The sequence below is a fragment of the Phyllobates terribilis genome, unplaced genomic scaffold, assembly GCF_046119375.1.
Source record: "Phyllobates terribilis strain yellow unplaced genomic scaffold, ASM4611937v1 Scaffold_4__5_contigs__length_816908805, whole genome shotgun sequence".
Classification (NCBI taxonomy): Eukaryota; Metazoa; Chordata; class Amphibia; order Anura; family Dendrobatidae; genus Phyllobates; species Phyllobates terribilis.
Window position 1 is genome coordinate 757,132,674 of NW_027362764.1, and position 18,188 is coordinate 757,150,861.

Here is an 18,188-nt window from a genome sequence, read left to right on the forward strand (position 1 = left end):
AACGCTTAAAAAACGCGTTCCAATGCAAGTCAATGGTGGCAATTACGCTGCGTGTCCGCAAAATTAATGGACATGCTGCGTATTTTTCCGCAATGATAATCCGCAGCGGAAATTTCGGCAGCATGTGCACAGCACATCCGGATTATCATTGGGGGACATGGCAGGCCTTCTACCATGCGTTTTTTAAGTGTTTCTGCAGCGTTTTTGCCGCTGTGGAAACGCTTAAAAGACGCTTCGTGGGCACACAGCCTTAGGGTTTATTCAGATTTTCAGGTGAAGATGAGATGATTATCACAAACACATTGAATTCACTTGATTTATGTCATTTTTTTTTGCAGTTTATAAATAGCAAAAATTGCAGAGTTTTTTTTATGTAAATTGTGAAAAAGAAAGATGTGAAACATTGCTGCAAAATCAATTCAAGTATATAACGCTTGTAGCGATGGGACGTAGAAGTGGTCACTTGGCACCATGATGGTATCCAGCAGAGAAGACCATGTAGTTCTGGAATATCAGACAGACCTTATCATGGAGCGAGATGCTGGTTGCATGTAATGGGTTAATGATACAAGGCTTAATTAGAAAATACCTGGACCTGTTCAGAACCAAATAGTATGCAGGTGAGGCAAGTCCAGGTGACATCATTGAGGCTTTATAATCCTGCTGAGAGTAGTTGTCCTCACCACACAAGGGCACAGGCAGGAGCTTTGTGAGGCTGAGGAGAGAGAAGAGGGCTAATGGCTGAGAAGGTGAAGACTCATCTGAATGTGGTCATCATTGGCCATGTGGACTCTGGGAAGTCCACCACCACTGGGCACCTCATCTACAAATGTGGGGGCTTTGACCCCAGGTCTCTGGAGAAGTTGGAGGCTGCAGCTGGCCAGGTTAGTATGGTGGTGGGCACCTCTTGGATGGATTGTGTGAGGTCTTCTGGTTTGGTGGGTTATTGAGCTGTGTGCTCCCGAAAAAAGGGTGCGTTAACTTGTCATTAACCTAAGTGTTTGGAAGCTGTACACATGGACCCCAGAATGATGTAGCTGAGCTGATGTGACCCTATAGTATATGCAGTTTTCCATCAAAGCTGGTGTGCATGAGATATCTTGCATCATTTTGCTGGTACAGCTTTCTCTGTATAAATGCTGCGTGTGAACATGGCCTAATGTAAAGCCACAATCCCATGTGTTGTAAATGAGCACTACACACCCAATATACTTGGTAATGCCTCTCTCCCAACGTTCTGCTTGCTATCATGTAATGAGACTCTTCAAAAATGGAAGGAAGCCATGAAATCTCCTAGTGAATGATGGCAAGGAGAGCTCTCGAGAAAATTGTCTTTCTAGTATGAATTTGTTACTATGATTTAGCATTGATCTATAAAGCCTATGCAGTGTTCCTGTAGTGCCACCATGGGAGAAACTGGGGATTACAGCTTCCTGCAATAGGTACCCTTCTATTCAATCTGGATTCCTACATTGTGTAGATGGAAGCCTAGTGGTGCTTTCTCTAGGCTCCTGCACTATTGTAGGAAAATTCATGTGCTCTAAGTTGCGTATATATACAATATCGAGGTATGAGGTCTTCTAATAGCTGTGGCCATTACTGTTTCTTCTTCATGTAGCTTGGCAAGAGCTCGTTCAAGTTTGCATGGATCTTGGATAAGTTGAAGGCTGAGAGGGAGCGAGGGATAACCATTGACATTTCCCTCTGGAAGTTCCAAACCAATAGGTTTACCATTACAATAATTGATGCCCCGGGACATAGAGACTTCATCAAGAACATGATCACCGGCACATCCCAGGTAGGTGCTCATTCCATGGGGTGGCCTAGACGCTAATGCTATGACTAAACATGCCAGATATAACTCTTGCCTTGTTGGCTTTCACCAGAAGGCTACCATATAACTTTGGTGCCACCTTGCTGTTCTGTTGCTGCTTCGTTTAATGAGTCGGCCTTTACATTCCATATTTGCTGATGGTCTGCCTTGATTTCAGGCTGATGTGGCTCTTCTAGTGGTCTCTGCAGCCACCGGTGAATTTGAAGCTGGGGTGTCCAGAAATGGTCAAACCAGGGAACATGCACTGCTGGCCTACACCATGGGTGTCAAGCAACTCATTGTATGTGTAAACAAAATGGACCTGACTGATCCACCATACAGCGAGAAGAGGTTTGATGAAGTGGGAAGGAATGTGACTATGTACCTGAAGAAGATTGGCTACAACCCAAATGGTATTCCCTTTGTACCAGTGTCGGGGTGGACTGGAGAAAACATCTCTTCTCCAAGCCAGAAGGTAAGTAAAGGTTGAAATTCTGAGATTTGTCTCAAAATGCCCTCCAGCTGCCACTTGAGCTTTGTCCAACACTAGGGACATGTTTGTTAGCCTATTAATTTGGTCTGGTTTATGTAAATCTGGGTCAAAGATGCATGTAAAGTAAGCCATTTGTGATGCCAAAGAATAGAACTTAAAGTCTCCTACGCTGTGACATGATAAAATTCCCCTCCGCATGCTTATGGGTTAACGAATATTCAGTTATTAAGGCTTCTGTATCCTCAACAGATGGGTTGGTTTAGAGGATGGAAAGTGAAACGAAAAGATGGCTTTAGTAAAGGACAATCTCTACTTGAAGTCATGGATAACCTTGTTCCTCCAGTCCGGCCCGCCAACAAACCTTTACGACTGCCACTGCAAGACGTATACAAGATAGGTGGTAGGTGGTTTGGTAATTTCTGGCACAGCTATGATACAATATGTAGACTGTGGGGAAGTTTGATCTAAAGTTCTATTAATTAAAATGGTGTTTCTGCTCGTCTAAGGGATTGGCACTGTGCCTGTGGGTAAAGTTGAGACTGGAATCCTTAAACCTGGTATGACCATATCCTTTGCGCCATCAAACTTCAGTGCTGAGGTGAAGTCTATAGAGATGCATCATGAGCCTCTCCAGACTGCGTTTCCAGGCTACAACATAGGCTTTAATGTCAAGAACATTGCTGTGAAGAATCTGAGACGTGGAAATGTTGCTGGAAATTCCAAGAGTGATCCTCCAACTGAGGCCACCAGCTTCACTGCCCAGGTATGTAATGTCCTCCAACTATCTTAAAATCGAGGTAGCACTTGTAGTTGGCTAAGTGGAAGTTTTTGTTTTGGTAGGTCATCATTCTGAACCATCCTGGCTTCATCAAAGCTGGCTACTCTCCAGTCATAGACTGCCATACTGCCCACATCACCTGCCAGTTCTCTGAGCTTCAGGAGAAGATCGATCGTCGGTCTGGCAAAAAGCTGGAGGACCGGCCATACCAACTGAAGTCTGGTGATGCAGCAATTGTAACCCTCAAGCCCATTAAACCCTTTGTTGTAGAGCGGTTCTTTGACTACCCGCCTCTAGGTAGGCTTATCTTATTACTTCATCCAGTAGAAGTTGTGTATGGTGGCCAATAACTGGTCATCATTCTTAGTATCCATTGGCTTAACCTTTCTGATTTTAGGACGCTTTGCTGCCCGGGATTTGAAGCAAACTGTTGCGGTGGGTGTGGTAAAATCAGTGGAAAGGAAACTGAGCAGCGTGGCCAGGAGACAAGTCCCAAAACCAATCCTGGTGAATTGAAGACCTTTCCGCCTTTGACTGTTAAGCATTTCTTTAGTTTCTGTTACAACAGTGAAATAAACTGTTGCTTTATGTTGAAAAGGCTTCCTAATAAAGATATTAAAAGCATGTAGACACTTGGGTATTGATGTATTGTCCTGCCCATGAGGGAACTGTGAAGATTGAAATGGGATCACTGGGCTAGTGTGAATGGCAGAATCTTCCCATTACTTGTATGACCAGAGATTTTGACCACCATGCATGGTGGTGTGAGTAAAGAAGGCTGTTTGGCTGTGTCATCTTAAGACCTTTTAACCAGACTCTATAGCATCTTTGGTCTAACCCTTCAGCTCCAAGAAGATTCCCAAAACGTGACTTATGATAAGCAAATCATTTTGGGTGTCTTCAGCTGGTCCTGCAGCAGCATAGCTACTGGGAGGTGGCAGAGGGTGCAGCTGCCACATGATCAAGGGGGCCCAAGCGGAGCTACACTACCCTTATATCTGTGTACACCACGCTGATATAGTTAAGCCAAGGCTGCACAGCATGTGGCTCACTGCCGGCTCCCTTTTTCCTCGTGCTCAGATGTATTCATGTCTCAAGACATGAATACATCTGGCAAACACTGCAGTGCTGGGAGGTAGGGGAGCGATGAGGTTGCTGTCATCACTGAGCCAGCAAGGATGCATTGTGCATGCACATTATGGGGGGGGGTGTGTGTGTGTGTGTGTGTGGACCACATGGAGAATTTTGGGGACAGGAGGGAGCATTGGGGCACAGTATTGATAAATTGGATTCATGTACTGACCATGGTCTTGATCGTGTATGACTGTACCCATCTATAACTGACCAGAGGTGGTCACCTTCCAGCCACTGGTACCCTACCATGGCTGCTTAACAGGGAAAGAGGACTGCCTTAGAGCCAAAGGTTATGGGGACTTTTATTGTATATGAGGGCTGTTACTGTGGAGGCACATTGTGTATACAGAGGCAGAAAAGTGATTCTAGTGCTTTTATGTACTGATGGTGGTTCTGGTGCTGCGTTCATGTACTGACTGGCTCTGTGTATAGGGGAGCTGTGGGCCACAATGCGGAGTATAGGTAAGCTGAGGGGACCTCATACTTTGTATAAGGGAGCTGTGGGTCCACTATACTGTGTATACAGGAGCTGTACACTGGCATAAACTGTCAATGGGGCACTCGGTATTGTAACCAAAGGGGGGGGGGGGGGGAATGAGGCTTTTTTTTTTTTCGCTCTATGGCAGTTGCACAGGACATTAATCTTTTCAAGGTAGCAATTTTACCATCTAGAGGGCATAAATGAGGCATTATTACTTTGTAAGGGGCACAGTGGAGGAGCAGCATTATGTGGGGCACTAAGAGCTCTGTTTTGTACCACACAGCAGGTGCAGTAATAGGGACACATACAGCAGCACCGGCTCAGAAGGATAAGGAGTCTGCAAGTAGGGAATAATGGGGACCGGGCTGTAAATGTGAAGGCAGAGGAGTTCTGCCTGGAGAAGTTGTCGTGTCTATCTGGGCCAGACTAGAAAATTAATTACAGCTGATGTTCTGATGGAGTCAGTTAATATAACTAATTACTTGTATAGTCTGGTATCTACGACTGTCACCATATGGCGATATCATCAAGAAACAGCCTGGTCATCTACTGAGGTTCCTCTACACCCACGATTGGGGTTCACCACTGTAGTTGAACCCCTAGCTATGCCTCTGCTGTTCTGCCTTGTTCCCCAGTCAGTCACCCATTTTATGAAGACAAGATCAATTTTCACAAAAACACCAGTATCTCTGGAACCATGACAGGTTTTTGGAAAAAACAAACCTGAACTCATGGGATTAAAAGGGCAAAAAACTAGTCCCATTTGATCTGGTGACTGGTCCATTACAGATCACACATCAGAAGCTCTTGCATATAACTAGGACCTCTGCCCCTGATGGTCATACAGCCGACTAGGAAATAAAGGTCCTCCTAATTCATTGTCCCAGGTCACAAACAAGTTAAAAGCAGAACATTTTGATTTTGTTCAAAAGTCATAAATGATTTTGAAAAATTTGGTGCAAAAAGAGTCAAATACCAAAGTAACAGGTTACAAAAATGAAGCAATGAATTGATCTCAAATGGTTTTATCCAAAAATTATGTTCTCAACAAAGTATGTCTTCCATTATTCATACAGTTGAAGGATCCTCCTACCCTCTAAAGGGAATTGCAGATTTTTGTGATGTAATCTGAGAGCAGCATGATCTAGTGTCAGAGACCCCAATTCCAGGGATGTGTTACTTACTAGGCTGTGTGCTGCTGTTTTGATTAAATCAGTGTTTTATCAGCAGGAGTTTATCACTATAGGACTAGGTATTGTGTGTCTCCTGGTCCAACCACATCCCCAGCACTGATTGATTGGCAGCTTTCTGTCAATATAAAAATCAGTGGTGTGGGCAGGATTATACACCGCTCAGTTTTCTCCCCTGCAGATCTAGCAGAGCTCTATCACAACTGCTGCATTCAGTAAACTAAGTGATACATTGTTGGAATCAGGGTCTCAGCTCCTACATCATGCAGCTGTCAGATTCCCCTTAATGGCAGCCTGATCCAAAACAGATGAAAATAGGTTCTGCTCGGAGTCCTCAAGAACTGGACACATGGATCCATTTTTGAAACGGATGCAAGGATCAATGAAACCCTATGGGCTTTGTGTACAACTGATGTGTGAATGCAGCCTTATAAATGGCGCTTTGGTTATTTCTCCTCGCTGTAAATACATTCTACGTGTTGAGCTTATACAAGCTTTGTAAAGAATAAGGGACAAAACTCCAGTTGTAGGACTCCTAGCTGTAATTAAAAAGAAGCCGACCTTGTTATAGGCAGAGTAGACAAGAGGCCAAGGTTCTAAGACATGGCGATTGCTACACCACTGCACTAAAGACCCCTGATATTTCCACATCGGTGTGTAATAATTCCTTGTGGTAATTTGCCATTGTTAAAGAACAAATAAAATCTCCCAAAATTCTAATTTCCATGTAATAAATATTCAGATTTTAGGTGGTAAGAGAGCCCCCTTGTGGTGACATAACAGTTTGCAGCACAGGTGGATTCTAGTAGGTATAATTTCTCCTTTTTGCTTAAACAATTACAAAAACCTTAAATGTTGTTGTTGGTGGTGGTGGGCTTGACATACCATGCACAGAGCATCCTACCTTAAAGGGGGTGTCTAGGAGTAGAAAAACACTTCCACATTGTTGTGAACGGGGCCAAATTGCAGTGCCATACGCAACCTGTGATCTGGAGTGATGCTGTTTTAGGAAAATGAGGAAATGTTATCCCTGCCGTTTAAACAACCCCATACACTTTTAGGATAGGTAGAACTGTAGGATCGCCACCTTTTCTTGGATTTTAAGAATGGGTCGTATGATGCCTCTTGGAAAATCATATTGGTGGACATTTACAGCAAGAGAATGAAAAGTCCTGGAACTGGAGTGGCGCAAAGAGAATGAAAAGTCGTGGAGCTGGAGTGGCGCAAAGAGAAAGAAAAGTCCTGGAACTAGAGTGGCGCAAAGAGAATGAAAAGTCCTGGAACTGGAGTGGCGCAAAGAGAATGAAAAGTCCTGGAACTGGAGTGGCGCAAAGAGAATGAAAAGTCCTGGAACTGGAGTGGCGCAAAGAGAATGAAAAGTCCTGGAACTGGAGTGGCGCAAAGAGAATGAAAAGTCCTGGAACTGGAGTGGCGCAAAGAGAATGAAAAGTCCTGGAACTGGAGTGGCGCAAAGAGAATGAAAAGTTCTGGAACTGGAGTGGCGCAAAGAGAATGAAAAGTCCTGGAACGGGAGTGGCGCAAAGAGAATGAAAAGTTCTGGAGCTGGAGTGGCGCAAAGAAAATGAAAAGTCCTGGAGCTGGAGTGGCGCAAAGGGCCACATAAGATAACACCAATATTCTATATATAACTACAGTTGAGAAAAAGGCTTTGCAGGATCCGGTCCTGATCCAGTGGCCAAGTCAGTAGTCCACGACTGCTGGAACAGAATCCTGCAAACCTTTTCCTTCCTGCCGCCATCGCTGATGTGTCTCTGCAACATTATGCTGTGGCATGATGGGCCTACTAATCAGAAGAAGTATCGATGATGCTGCCTTGTAGAAAGTTTGCAGGATCCTGGTCAAGTGGCCATTGAGAAAGTTGTAGCCCCTGGACTTTAGTCCTGTGACCCTTTTCGCTAAACTCTGTGTATAACACATGGTAGATGTTACAGATTTCGATTTAGCGTCCATGAGTTTTAAGTTACACCTCTGGCTCTTCCCAAAAATCCAACTTTATTTTTCTTTTGTAGGTTAGGCCGTGTATCAAATTGTGCCAAAAACCTTTCCCCTTTATTTTGAGACATCCCATAAAAGTTTCCAGACTGATTCGATTTAAAAAACTTTTTAAAAGTAGCAGCCAAAATTTTGTGGAATTTATCTTTTTTTTTTTGCCTGTAAAGTTCATTTTCAGTTTTATTTCATATTTTAGGAAGAAAGGCTGATTTGAAGTATCTCTGATTTATTGCAAAGGATTTACAGTGGCCATAAAACAGCAGTCATGGGTTCTTCTAAGCTGCAGCCTAGCACTGAAAATGAAAATGGTGGAGGCCCACAAAGCAGAAGACTGTAAGAAGATAAAGCGTTTTCAATTTGCCCTTTCCTCAGTTTGAAATGCAATTAAGAAATGCCAGTTACCAGGAACAGTGGAGGTCAAGATGAGGTCTGGAAGACCAAGCAAAATTTCAGTGAGAGCTGCTTATAGGATTGCTAGAGAGGCAAATCAGAACCCTCGCTTGACTTCAAAAGACCTTCAGAAAGATTTAGCAGACTCTGGAGTTGTGGTATATTGTTCTACTGTTCAGAGACACCTGCACCAATATGGCCTTCATGGAAGAGTCATCAGAAGAAAAACTCTCCTGCGTCCTCACCATAAAATTCAGCATCAGAAGTATGCAGAAAAACATCTAAACAAGCCTGACGCATTTTGGAAACAAGTCCTGTGGACCGATGAGGGTAACATAGAACTCTGTGGCCACAATGATCACAGGTATGTGTGGAGAAAAAAGGGCACAGAATCTCAGGAAAAGAACATCTCATCAACCATTAAGCATGGGGGTGGATCAATCATGCTTTGGGGTTGTGTTGCAGCCAATGGCACAGGGAACATTTCACGGGTAGAGGGAAGAATGGATTCAATGAAATTTCAACAAATTCTTGATGCAAACATAACACCATCTGTAAAAAAACTTGAAGGTGAAAAGAGGATGATTCTACAAATGGATAATGATCCTAAACACACAATCTACAATTGACGACCTCAAAAGGCGCAAGATTAAGGTTTTATAATGGCCCTCACAGTCCCCTAATCTGATCATCAATGAAAATCTGTGTCTAGATTTCAAAATAGCAGAACATGCAAGACGCCCCAAGAATCTCACAGACCTGGAAGAATTTTCCAAGGAAGAATGGAAAAAAATCACTCAAACACGAATTGAAAGACTCTTGTCCGGCTACAAAAAGCGTTTACAAGCTGTGATACTTTCAGAAGGGGGCGCTACTAGGTCCTAACCATGCAGGGTGCCCAAACTTTTGCATCGGCCCATTTTCCTTTGTCATTTTTAAAATGTAAAAGATGAAAATATACACAGTACAGACCAAAAGTTTGGACACACCTTCTCATTTAAAGATTTTTCATGACTATGAAAATTGTACATTCACACTGAAGGCATCAAAATTATAAATTAACACATGTGGAATTATATACTTAACAAAAAAGTGTGAAACAACTGAAGATATGTCTTATATTCTAGGTTCTTCAAAGTAGCCACCTTTTGCTTTGATGACTGCTTTGCACACTCTTGGCATTCTCTTGATGAGCTTCAAGAGGTAGTCACCGGAAATGGTCTTCCAACAATCTTGAAGGAGTTCCCAGAGATGCCTAGCACTTGTTGGCCCTTTTGCCTTCACTCTGCGGTCCAGCTCACCCCAAACCATCTCGATTGGGTTCAGGTCTGGTGACTGTGGAGGCCAGGTCATCTGGCGTAGCACCCCATCACTCCCCTTCTTGGTCAAATAGCCCTTACACAGCCTGGAGGTGTGTTTGGGGTCATTGTCCTGTTGAAAAATAAATGATGGTCCAACTAAACGCAAACCGGATGGAATAGCATGCCGCTGCAAGATGCTGTGGTAGCCATGCTGGTTCAGTATGCCTTCAATTTTGAATAAATCCCCAACAGTGTCACCAGCAAAGCCCCCCCACACCATCACACCTCCTCCTCCATGCTTCACGGTGGGAACCAGGCATGTAGAGTCCATCCGTTCACCTTTTCTGCGTCGCACAAAGACACAGTGGTTGGAACCAAAGATCTCAAATTTGGACTCATCAGACCAAAGCACAGATTTCCACTGGTCTAATGTCCATTCCTTGTGTTCTTTAGCCCAAACAAGTCTCTTCTGCTTGTTGCCTGTCCTTAGCAGTGGTTTCCTAGCAGCTATTTTACCATGAAGGCCTGCTGCACAAAGTCTCCTCTTAACAGTTGTTGTAGAGATGTGTCTGCTGCTAGAACTCTGTGTGGCATTGACCTGGTCTCTAATCTGAGCTGCTGTTAACCTGCGATTTCTGAGGCTGGTGACTCGGATAAACTTATCCTCAGAAGCAGAGGTAATTCTTGGTCTTCCTTTCCTGGAGCGGTCCTCATGTGAACCAGTTTCTTTGTAGCGCTTGATGGTTTTTGCAACTGCACTTGGGGACACTTTCAAAGTTTGCCCAATTTTTCGGACTGACGGACCTTCATTTCTTAAAGTATTGATGGCCACTCGTTTTTCTTTACTTAGCTGCTTTTTTCTTGCCATAATACAAATTCTAACAGTCTATTCAGTAGGACTATCAGCTGTGTATCCACCAGACTTCTGCACAACACAACTGATGGTCCCAACCCCATTTATAAGGCAAGAAATCCCACTTATTAAACCTGACCGGGCACACCTGTGAAGTGAAGACCATTTCCGGTAACTACCTCTTAAAGCTCATCAAGAGAATGCCAAGAGTGTGCAAAGCAGTCATCAAAGCAAAAGGTGGCTACTTTGAAGAACCTAGAATATAAGACATATTTTCAGTTGTTTCACACTTTTTTGTTAAGTATATAATTCCACATGTGGTAATTCATAGTTTTGATGCCTTCAGTGTGAATGTACAATTTTCATAGTCATGAAAATACAGAAAAATCTTTAAATGAGGTGTGTCCAAACTTTTGGTCTGTACTGTGTATATATATATATATATATATATATATATATATATATATATATATATATATATATATATATATATATATAGTTCCCTAAAATACAAAGGAAATGTGTCATCTTTCACTTTAGGCCTTTTAGAGATCATTTCATCTTCAACTTGCGTAACTGTTCACAATGGCAGTAATTTTGACCAGGGGTGCACAAACTTTTACATGCCGCTGTATATTCCTTTATTTTCTTTATGAGCTTCTGAAATTTTAAATGTTTTATAATAAAAGAAAAAAACACAGCTTTTTCTACTTTTTATCACTTTAAACATTTTTATTAATTTAAAATATGGAATGATTAATAAAATGAGCTTGTGACTTTGCGTTAAAAACGGTATTACTGTACCATGTTCTTAAATTACTCTGCAAGGTAAACTCCACTCAGACGGGAGAGAAGAAGCTACGGTCCTACTAAGTCTCATTTCTTTCAGGTGGGGTCTTCCATGACGCGGCGGCTCTGAGGGTATTGCTGAAATACTTGAAAAATAATACTTTTTTTTTTAATCTTTTTTTTCCTCTCTCCATGCAAAGTTTGATCGACTTGATTACCACTACTGGAAGTCCTGCGGCCAAATTTATTTATTTTATTTTTTTTCCAACTAATTGTCAAATTAAAATTGCTTGAATATTTTGGCCAGGAAAAAAAACAAAAAAAAAAACAAAAAACAGTATAAATAAAATATTTGTACATGCAGAAAATATGTGCCTTTAAAATACCCCAAATAATGGTACATAAAATAAAATTTAAAAAATATTTTAGAAGTGCACGGAAAATAGAAAAAGTAAATTTAAAAAAAAAAAAAAAAAAAATCAATTTTTTTTTTCTAGGTACATTGTAAAAAAAAAAAAAAAAAAAAAAAAAAGACATAATAAAATGGAAACACTTCTACAGTATGTACATTTTTTTTTTATCTCTATCTATCTAAACAATCACCACAATGAACAAGTTCCAGTCCGTAACACAATGATCGGGTCAAGATAGGAGTCGTGCCGTCACCTTTAATGGGGGGGCGACAAGAGAGACCCCTCATCCCTCTGGCGTCTGCATTTAATACCTCCATGTTAAGGTTCGATTTGCTTCTATGTAGCTAATAATATACATTTAAGTCCATTTCACTTTTCATCTATGAATAATTTATGGTACAGTTTAAATAATAATAAAAAAAAAAAATTATACATAGGCATACATATTTATTTCCATAAGGCCCGTCGGCCACAAAGATTTGATCCGTATTTTTATTTAACGTAATACTGTCTATTTCAAATAGATCATTCTACTGGAAAAATATTTCCCCTTGATCCTCACAGCTACAGAACGACTTGGTCTACAACAAAGTATTTTTTTTTATTTTTTATTACAGGTTTCAAGTATTCTGGAGTTTTTTTTTTATGTGGTTTCGATAACGCATGCATACTGTAAACAGACTAATAATTGCTTCGCGGTCGTATGGATTGAAACGGAAATGTCGTTTTATTTTCAATATATATATTTATGTATATTATATATATATGTATATCATTTCTAATAAAAGAAGCCTTTAGATAGAAATATATCTTCTTCTTTTTTTTTTTCTTTACTACTTGCAGCAAAGTAACAGTTATGTTTGTTGCAAAAAAAAAAAAAAAAAGTCGAAAAACATAAAGGAACGGAGCACAGAAATACTTAGACTTTTTTTCATTATTTTTTTTTTTCAAAAACTATCCTGAAATTGCTCTATCCGTAATAAATACGCAGGGGGATTGCTTTGCGGGTGGAGCGGACTTAAGTCCTGTGTGTGATATTGGAATTGAAGCCGGACGTGTGATCAGGGAGCGAGTGCATATTAGATATATCTATATATTGTATCTATACGGACAAGACAGCTCTGGCAGGACATGACGTTTTGCCCAAAGGGGTAGAAGTACTGATATACCTAGGGGGGACCAGAGAGGCGAGCTGGTGGGGGCTGCCAAATCTCTGGCTCTAGTAATACTGGCGGAGGCAGGAAAACATAGCACATTTACGATACACAGAATGGAAGTACTGGATGACGGTAACAGGAGCTTATATACAGACAAGGGGACGAGCCCTAACACCGCGCACAATGCCGGCGACACTGCGCACAATGCCGGCGACACCGCGCACAATGCCGGCCCCCCTACACTTTACACATCCAGGTTCTATTCTGACAAGATGTGGACGAAAGACACAGGGAAGACTCCTTTTCGTTCTGGATTTCCTTCGATGTGACCGATCTAAAAAAAATGGGGAAATGCAAAAAGAAAAAAAATAAGAGTTCACAAGAAAAATCTGTTTTTCATTGCAACTTAAGTAATAACAGCAGTATCTCCTTCTCCTTCATTGTCACAGTAGATTTTTTCCTTCCCCATACGATACACACTGGTGTATCTACCACTTCCCAGTAGTTATAGCGGAGCCTGTGTTACCCCTATCAGTAACAGCAGGGTATTCCAAACTAACACAGTTACAGCAATGTCATCCGGTAGTCATGACCGGGCCTTAAGTTTCACACAGTAGTCACAGCGAGGCCTCCTATTACACCTGATAGTCACAGCAGAACTTCTTCCTTTCCCCCATTTGTCCTAGCAGTGCCTTCCCATTTCACCCAGTAATCCCAGCAGCAGAAATTTGGATTTACCCCAGTTGTTCCAACAGTACCTCTGATTTTTACCCAGGATCTCGCCCTTCCACCCAGCAGGGCCTCGCCCATCCACTCAGCAGGGCCTCGCCCATCCACCCAGCAGGGCCTCGCCCTTCCACCCAGCAGGGCCTCGCCCTTCCACCCAGCAGGGCCTCGCCCTTCCACCCAGCAGGGCCTCGCCCTTCCACCCAGCAGGGCCTCGCCCTTCCACCCAGCAGGGCCTCGCCCTTACACCAAGCAAACCAAGCAGGGTCTCTCCCTTACACCCTGCAGACGCAGTAGGGTCTCACTCTTAGGCACCAGTCAGACGGCCGTATAAATCGGACCGAGATCAGAACGCACTACATGGCTCTCCCAACTTGAGTGTGATGGCTTTATGTATTTTTATGCAGCTGTTGTGGTCGGATCGAGGGAGCCGTCGGCCAGCCCGGGCACTGCGTTCTGATCTTGGTCCGATTTATACGGCTTTCTGACTGCAACTTATACCCAGTAGTCCCAGCGTGGTCTCGTCCTTCCACCCAGCAGGGTCTCGTCCTTCCACCAAGTAGTCACAGCATGGCCTCACTATTCCCTTGCTGCAAGCCATTATCTATTTGCTGCATTAAGACACCAATGTTTCTACCTGTAGGATAAGGTTCCTTCGACTCACAGGTAATGCAAGGCTTTCTATTCCGGACACTCACCCACCACTCGTGGTCCTCTTCACCTGTCACTATGATCACCTCCCCCTCTGCGAACGTCAGCTCGTCATCATTGTCCGCTTGGCAATCGTATATCGTCTTCGCTCTCTTCAGCTTGGTTTTCCCCTTATAAAAATGTCAAAAATAAAATCATCAAATGATATAATGATATATACCCTATGTATGCAGCAACATCTGCTGCTCATCAGAAACGCGTGTTGTCGGTGGTGCAGAGTCAGGCTGGTTACACAGCCGGCATCTGCCTGTAACAGCAGCGATCAGAGCTTCCTCCAATTGCTGCTGTTTAATCAGTGACAGCGGCATTTAATTGGACTGGTTGACGGTGCGTCACTTTCACGATATACCGCAACAGAATTGCAGCATTTAGACAGAGCAATGTCGCCGGTTCAAGTTACCCAAAACGACTAAAAAAGTTTTTAAAACTATATATAAAAAAAAAGTTTCAATCACCTTCTTTTTCTTAGTTAAAAAAAAAATTAAACATTTAAAAAGAAGAATCTAAAATTAATTAATTGAAAAGGTAAAAAAAAATAGAAATGCCAAAATGGCTGTTTTTCCGTTGCAGCATCTCACCCCCCAAAAAAATCAATATGAAGCAATTAATTTTTGGGCACTGTAATAGAAAGAAAAAAAAGCATGTAAGTTTGGATCATGCTGACCTGGAGAAACAGGTTATTAGGTCATTTTTACCGTAAAAACAAAACCCAAAAAACAATGAAGGAATCGTGTCATTTTTTTCCCAACACATCAGCTCAATTGGATTTGTCCTGTACAAAATAAAAATTAAAAAGGTAACGGAGGAAAGAGGAAAAAACAAAAGTGCTAAAACATATATAAAAACGACGACCTTGTGGTTTAAACATAATTTAGGTAAAACTGGAAACCCCTTTTAAGGAAGAAACGGGAGGTTCTGTTATACGGAGACCATGCCAGCCATCTTTGCCATCTCGGTGGTAGGTGACACTTACTGTGTTGATTTTACGAGGCAGCGGCACCGGTGTTTCTGGAAGGGGTGGAGGACCATCGCTGGAAGCTTCGGAGCCCTGTTTTTGGACAGGTGTATGGTCGGTCGGCTGCGAGTTGTGAATCACCTCGGCAGGTGGCTGGGAATTCTGGTTTGCCTCTGGGGTTTGAGGTTTGGGGGCTGGCTCTGCTACGGGCGCTTTGGGCACCAGGTCTGCCAGGTTGGGTTTGGGTGGAAGATCCTTCAGCTGCGGCTTGGGAGGTAGATCTCCGAGTTGCGGCTTGGGCGGCAGGTCTCCTAGCTGAGGTTTAGGAGGCAGCTCTCCAGGCTTTGGTGGTAGATCTCCCATGTGTGGCTTTTGCGTGAATTCAGAAGGTTGCGGTTTTGGAGGAAGATCGGCAAGTTGTGGCTTGTGAGGCAAGTCTCCCGGCTGCGGCGACTTCTGGAAGATGTCCGACTGTGGGCTGTACTTGTCCATAGAGAGATGATGAGTGGTGTCTATTTTTCTAAGAGCCACTATGAACGGAAAACAAGTAGATGAGACATTACACTACGGATTACAGCCATCACGTAATGACCTTATAAACATCAATATAAGACATCAAGCAGCCCAAATGATTAAAGGGGCTCTCCACCTACCGGAATTTGTTCTAGGAAATCCGGGTTGTCCAAAATGGAAAAAAAAAAAAAAAGATGCTTCTCTATTGGAAACAGCGCCTCTTTGGCTCAATGGGCTAAAGTGGTATTACAGCTCATCCCCATTCAAGTTAACCCCTTAACGACCAGTGTTTTCATCCTAAATGACCAGAGCAATTCTGCACACAAGGTACTTTAAAAGTTCATTTTTTATTCTAGGGCAGATGCGATTATAACAGTTTGAATTGCATCCTGCCCCCCCCCAATGTAGAAATAAAGAAATGGAGTTAAAAAAACCCCACACATTTGGTTTCCTCACATCTGTCAAAGTCCAATTTATCAAAATTATTTTTACCTATACGAAAATCAAAGCATCAGAATTGCTGTTTTTTTGTTGTTGTTGCTGGCACCTCCCCACCCATAAGAAAACAAGACAAAGCGATCAAAACTTCGCAATGTGCCAGCAAAAAACTACAGCTGGTCGTGCAAAAAAAAACCTCACACAGCTCTAATGATGGAAAAATAAAGAAGTTAAGGGTCTCAGAAAATGGCGACACAAACCAATTTTTAATTTTTTACAAACTTCAAAACTTTTTATTAAGTTACTAAAGTTAAAAAAAAAAAATAAATAAATCTATATAAGTCTGGAATCATAAAAATCACGCTGGACCTGAAGTATCTTGTTACCAGGTCATATTTATCGTATAATGAACGCCGTAAAAACAAAACCACTAAAAACAACACCGGAATTACGTGTTTTCTCTGTTTCACTGCAGTTGCAATTTTTTTTCCAAGTGGTCCAAGGGGTAACATTTCTCCTTGCTGAGAGTGACATGTCAAGCCTGGCATGCCGAGGTGAGGAGACTTTTAAGCCGCAATGCTCCAAGTGGTAAATGAATGGAATGAAAACTACAAAAAAAAACAACAAAAAAAAAAAAATCTAATATGACGATGTCGAAGGGAAAACAAATAAGTTATGGCTCTGGGAATAAGAGGAGGAAGAAAAACCCAAGAGAGCAAAAACATGGCAGCGCCATTAAGGAGTTAAATTTGAACATGGACTGTAAAATTTTGATCTATCTATATACACTGCTCAAAAAAATAAAGGGAACACTCCAATACCCCATCCTAGATCTGAATGAATGAAATATTCTCATTGAATACTTTGTTCTGTACAAAGTTGAATGTGCTGACAACAAAATCACACAAAAATCATCAATGGAAATCAAATTTATTAACCAATGGAGGCCTGGATTTGGAGTCACCCCCAAAATTAAAGTGGAAAAACACACTACAGGCTGATCCAACTTTGATGTAATGTCCTTAAAACAAGTCAAAATTAGTCTCAGTATTGTGTGTGGCCTCCACGTGCCTGTATGACCTCCCTACAACGCCTGGGCATGCTCCTGATGAGGCTCAGTATTGTGTGTGGCCTCCACGTGCCTGTATGACCTCCCTACAACGCCTGGGCATGCTCCTGATGAGGCTGAGTATTGTGTGTGGCCTCCACGTGCCTGTATGACCTCCCTACAACGCCTGGGCATGCTCCTGATGAGGCTCAGTATTGTGTGTGGCCTCCACGTGCCTGTATGACCTCCCTACAACGCCTGGGCATGCTCCTGATGAGGTTGAGTATTGTGTGTGGCCTCCACGTGCCTGTATGACCTCCCTACAACACCTGGGCATGCTCCTGATGAGGCTCAGTATTGTGTGTGGCCTCCACGTGCCTGTATGACCTCCCTACAACGCCTGGGCATGCTCCTGATGAGGCTCAGTATTGTGTGTGGCCTCCACGTGCCTGTATGACCTCCCTACAACGCCTGGGCATGCTCCTGATGAGGCTCAGTATTGTGTGTGGCCTCCACGTGCCTGTATGACCTCCCTACAACGCCTGGGCATGCTCCTGATGAGGCTGAGTATTGTGTGTGGCCTCCACGTGCCTGTATGACCTCCCTACAACGCCTGGGCATGCTCCTGATGAGGCTGAGTATTGTGTGTGTCCTCCACGTGCCTGCATGACCTCCCTACAACGCCTGGGCATGCTCCTGATGAGGCTGAGTATTGTGTGTGGCCTCCACGTGCCTGTATGACCTCCCTACAATGCCTGGGCATGCTCCTGATGAGGCTGAGTATTGTGTATGGCCTCCACATGCCGGTATGACCTCCCTACAACGCCTGGGCATGCTCCTGATGAGGCTCAGTATTGTGTATGGCCTCCACGTGCCTGTATGACCTCCCTACAACGCCTGGGCATGCTCCTGATGAGGCTCAGTATTGTGTGTGGCCTCCACGTGCCTGTAAGACCTCCCTACAATGCCTGGGCATGCTCCTGATGAGGCTG

At 43.0% G+C, this 18,188-nt stretch overlaps 2 protein-coding genes across 4 annotated transcripts in view; one reads left to right on the plus strand and one right to left on the minus strand.

Annotated features, from left to right (window-relative positions):
* Nucleotides 1-737: 737 nt before the first annotated feature.
* Nucleotides 738-3,600, plus strand: LOC141264524 (elongation factor 1-alpha). The gene is made up of 7 exons (XM_073676800.1): nucleotides 738-884; nucleotides 1,619-1,798; nucleotides 1,992-2,288; nucleotides 2,556-2,706; nucleotides 2,813-3,069; nucleotides 3,147-3,381; nucleotides 3,482-3,600. The coding sequence occupies exons 1-7, from the start codon at nucleotides 738-740 to the stop codon at nucleotides 3,598-3,600; spliced, it is 1,386 nt and encodes a 461-aa protein (XP_073532901.1).
* A 7,548-nt stretch (nucleotides 3,601-11,148) lies between these two features.
* ASAP1 (ArfGAP with SH3 domain, ankyrin repeat and PH domain 1) overlaps nucleotides 11,149-18,188 on the minus strand; it is a 328,274-nt gene continuing 321,234 nt past the window's right edge. For all 3 annotated transcript variants that reach the window (XM_073679894.1, XM_073679892.1, XM_073679893.1), the window contains 3 exons: nucleotides 15,216-15,727; nucleotides 14,230-14,352; nucleotides 11,149-13,139 (listed from right to left, as the gene is read on the minus strand). In XM_073679894.1, coding sequence (XP_073535995.1) covers nucleotides 13,065-13,139; nucleotides 14,230-14,352; nucleotides 15,216-15,727 — 710 coding nt within the window. In that variant the 3' untranslated portion in view covers nucleotides 11,149-13,064. The remainder of the gene's footprint in view (nucleotides 13,140-14,229; nucleotides 14,353-15,215; nucleotides 15,728-18,188) is intronic.

Excerpts from the sequence above, each read along its gene's own strand:
- LOC141264524 (XM_073676800.1), top strand. The coding sequence starts at position 738 with ATGGCTGAGAAGGTGAAGACTCATCTGAATGTGGTCATCATTGGCCAT. Across the intron at positions 1,799-1,991 it reads TGATCACCGGCACATCCCAG|GCTGATGTGGCTCTTCTAGT; the intron begins GTAGGTGCTCAT and ends CCTTGATTTCAG. Across the intron at positions 2,707-2,812 it reads AGACGTATACAAGATAGGTG|GGATTGGCACTGTGCCTGTG; the intron begins GTAGGTGGTTTG and ends TGCTCGTCTAAG.